Below are 3,132 nucleotides of genomic sequence, written 5' to 3' on the forward strand. Positions count from 1 at the left end.
TGTTGCCCAGGTTGGGACATCTCAGCATCTCCAGGGCCAGTGGGGGGTTGGGTCCAGCATTTCAATGGACAGAGAGACCAGAACCCCCACATGAACCCCTGGGTCCCCCTGCCCCCACTCCCAGCCTGACCCCTGCTCCCCCCGAATGCCGGGATCACTGTGGGACAGGGGGGTCACCGTCAGCTTTTATTAACCCCCAATAAAAGTTTCACCGTTGACCCCTCACCCTCTCCCCAAGTCCCACCTGGGGCCCCCCAGATGCCTGGGATCCCCCAGCACCCAGGGGGCCCCCCCAGCCCCCTCAGTCTCGCTGCGGCCGCAGCTTCATCTCGGTGAAGGGGATGGAGACGTCGAAGCCTTTCCAGGGGAACCAGTGGATGCCCTGCGGGGAGGGGGGGTCAGGACCTCCAGAGACCCCCACAGAACCCTACAGACCATATTGACCCCTACAGGTTCCATAGACCCTGTGGATCCCTATAGAACCCCCTAGACCCTATAGAATCCCCACAGACTCCTACGGACACTCATAGGCCCCCACAGACCCTATAGACACCTCTAGATCCCCACAGGCCCTATAGTACCCGTAGAGACTTATCAACCCCCATAAACCCTGCAGACTCCTATAGACCCCCACAAACCCTTATAGATAGGTCCCTGTAGACCACCACAGGTTGCCATAGACCCCACAGACCCCTAGAGATGCCTACAGACTCCCACAGACCCGGGTAGGCCTTGACCATCTAGACCCTCCCAGACTCCCACAGAATGCCCACAGACCCCTAGAGACCCCCAGGGATCCCCCCCCATCTCCCCCAATCTCCCCCAATCTCCCCAGCCCCCTGTACCTGGTGGTCCCGGGTGGCCCCGTAGCGCCCGTTCAGGTTGGCATAGTGGCAGTTCCGGTACCACCAGGCCCCTCCATAGGCCACGGCACAGTGGGGAGGCCGGGGGTGCCCCGGGGGCTCTCGGGGGCCCCGAGGGTCCCGGGGGTCCCGGTCCCGTGTCGAGAAGGGGCTGCCCGAGTGGTAGGAGAGGGCGTCCCCTGCGGGAGGGGGTGTCAGCACCCCCAGGGACCCCAAAACCCCACAGAGACCCCCCCAGGGACCACTCAGAACTCCAAAACATGTCAGGGATCCCAAACCCACCAGGCACCCCTAAATGCCCCAGCAAAAATCCACCAGGGATCCCCAAAACCCATCAGGGACCCCGAGGAACCCCAAATCCCATCAGGGACACAAAAAATCCACCAGGGACCCCCCAAACCCTCCAGGAACACCAAAACATCCCAGAGACCCACCAAAGCCCACCAGGGACCCCTCAAACCCCACCAGGGACCCCCCCCAAACCCCACCAGGGACCCCCCCCAAACCCCACCAGGGATCCCCCAAACCCCACCAGGGACCCCCCCCAAACCCTACCAGGGACCCCCAAAACTCCACCAGGGACCCCCCCAAAGCCTACCAGGGATCCCCCAAACCCACGGCCCCCCCGCCCCGCACCGGCGGTGCCGCTGAAGGTCCCGACTCGGAGCCGATATCGCTCCTCAGCGCCGCCGACGGCGAAGTCGCGATAGTGCGCGAAGGCGGAGTCGCGAGGGGTCCGCAGGTCCACGCGCAGCTCCGTGGGGGTCCCGGCCGTCAGCGCGTGCAGCGCTTCGTTCCCTGCGCCCCAAAACCGTCCGGCACCCCCCGAACCCCTGGGGACCCCCCGAATTCCTCCCCCACATCTCCCCCTCCATTCCCAAGTCAGCGCCTCATTCTCCGTGCCCTGAAAACCATCCGAGACACCCCCCAACTCCTGGGGACCACCCGGACCTCCCTTAGATCCCCCGAGTCCTCCCTGCACACCCCCCAGCTGCTGGAGCCCACCCGCGTTCCCCCTGTGCCCCCTCAGCTGCTGGGTCTCCTCAAAGTGTCCCCCCCAAATCCCCGGGTGCCCCTGTGGGTTGCTTTCTTCCGTGTCCCCTCGAATTTCTGGGTCCCATCAAATCCCCCCAGGATCCCCCAAACCCCGGGAGACCCTCAAACCCTCCCAGGCCTCACCAAACCCCCCACGACCCCCCAGACCCCTGTCCCCCCTCTCACCGAGCCAGAACTCGCCGCTGATGTTGCCGAAGCCGCGGGCGTACGACTCCCACCCCCGCCAGAAATCGGTGCCCCCGTCCTGGCGGCGCTGGAACACCTGGGGGGGTGGTCAGGGGCACCCCAAAATCCACCCAGGGGCCCCCAGTTCCACCCCAGACCCCCCCAGTGACACTATGGCCTCTTGTAATACCCCCCGGAAACCCCTGGAGAAGCTTCCCAGCCCCTCCCAGTGCCCCCGGTCTCTCTTCCAATGCCCCCCAGTTCCTCACCAAAACCTCCCAGTCCCCTCCCTGTGCCCCCAAGCCCCCCTAATCCTGCCTCAGAACTCTCTCTTGTCCCCCAGGACCCTGATTTCCTCCCATAAACATCCGTGAAGTGCCCTAGGGATGCCTCCCAGCTCCTTTCCAGTGCCCCTGTGCCCCTCTGTCACCCCCAAACGCCCCCATTGCCCCCCAGACCCCCACTGCTCCCACAGAACTCCCTAGATCCCCCCCCCCAGCCCCCTGTAGAAGTCCCCCAGCCCCTCCCGGTGCCCCCAGTCCCACCAGCCAGCCGCCGCCGTCCGTCTCCATGTCACAGAAGACCCTGAGGGGCCGGGCCGGGTCCCCTCCGAGGAACACGAGGGTCTCCCGCGAGGGGCCCGGCCCGTTCCGCTGCTCCTCGGCACAGTCCCGGGGGTGGGGGTGCGGGAGAGGGGCTGGGGGGCACGGGGGGGTCCCTCAGGCACCGCAGGGGCTTCTGGGGATGCAGGGGTGCGGGTGCCCCCTCCCCAGAAGCACCCAGACCCTCCCCACCCAATAAACACCTCCCCACCAGGGACCCAGTGGTCCAGGTGCCCTCCCCAGAGATCCACTCCCCCTCCCAAGGGACACAACTGCCCCCAATAAACCACCTGCCCCTCAAAAGTACCCAGGTACCCCTTCAATGAACCCCCCACCTCGGGCATCCATTGGACCCCTGCAAAGACCCAGAGCCCTCAAAAGGACCCAGGGGTCCAGGTGCCCCCCCCAAGGAGCCTCCCCATCCCCCCCTGCCCCCACTCACGGGT

General features: G+C 65.7%; 1 protein-coding gene across 1 annotated transcript; it reads right to left on the reverse strand.

Annotated features, from left to right (window-relative positions):
• Window positions 1-301: 301 nt before the first annotated feature.
• Window positions 302-2,854, reverse strand: LOC113962604 (tenascin-X-like). The gene is made up of 5 exons (XM_027673364.1): window positions 2,630-2,854; window positions 2,085-2,181; window positions 1,500-1,661; window positions 846-1,042; window positions 302-382 (listed from the first exon to the last, which is right to left on the reverse strand). Exons 1-5 carry the CDS (start codon window positions 2,654-2,656, stop codon window positions 302-304), a joined length of 564 nt encoding a protein of 187 aa, XP_027529165.1. The 5' UTR covers window positions 2,657-2,854.
• Window positions 2,855-3,132: the final 278 nt, after the last annotated feature.

The sequence above is a fragment of the Neopelma chrysocephalum genome, unplaced genomic scaffold (assembly GCF_003984885.1).
Source record: "Neopelma chrysocephalum unplaced genomic scaffold, ASM398488v2 Primary Assembly neopelma1_183155, whole genome shotgun sequence".
In the NCBI taxonomy this organism is placed as follows: Eukaryota; Metazoa; Chordata; class Aves; order Passeriformes; family Pipridae; genus Neopelma; species Neopelma chrysocephalum.

Coding starts and splice junctions, on each gene's coding strand:
- LOC113962604 (XM_027673364.1), bottom strand. CDS start 2,656: ATGGAGACGGACGGCGGCGGCTGGCTG. Junction 2,182..2,629: donor CGGACGGCGGCGGCTGGCTG/GTGGGACTGGGG, acceptor CCACCCCCCCAG/GTGTTCCAGCGCCGCCAGGA. Junction 1,043..1,499: donor GACCTTCAGCGGCACCGCCG/GTGCGGGGCGGG, acceptor CCCCTCCCGCAG/GGGACGCCCTCTCCTACCAC.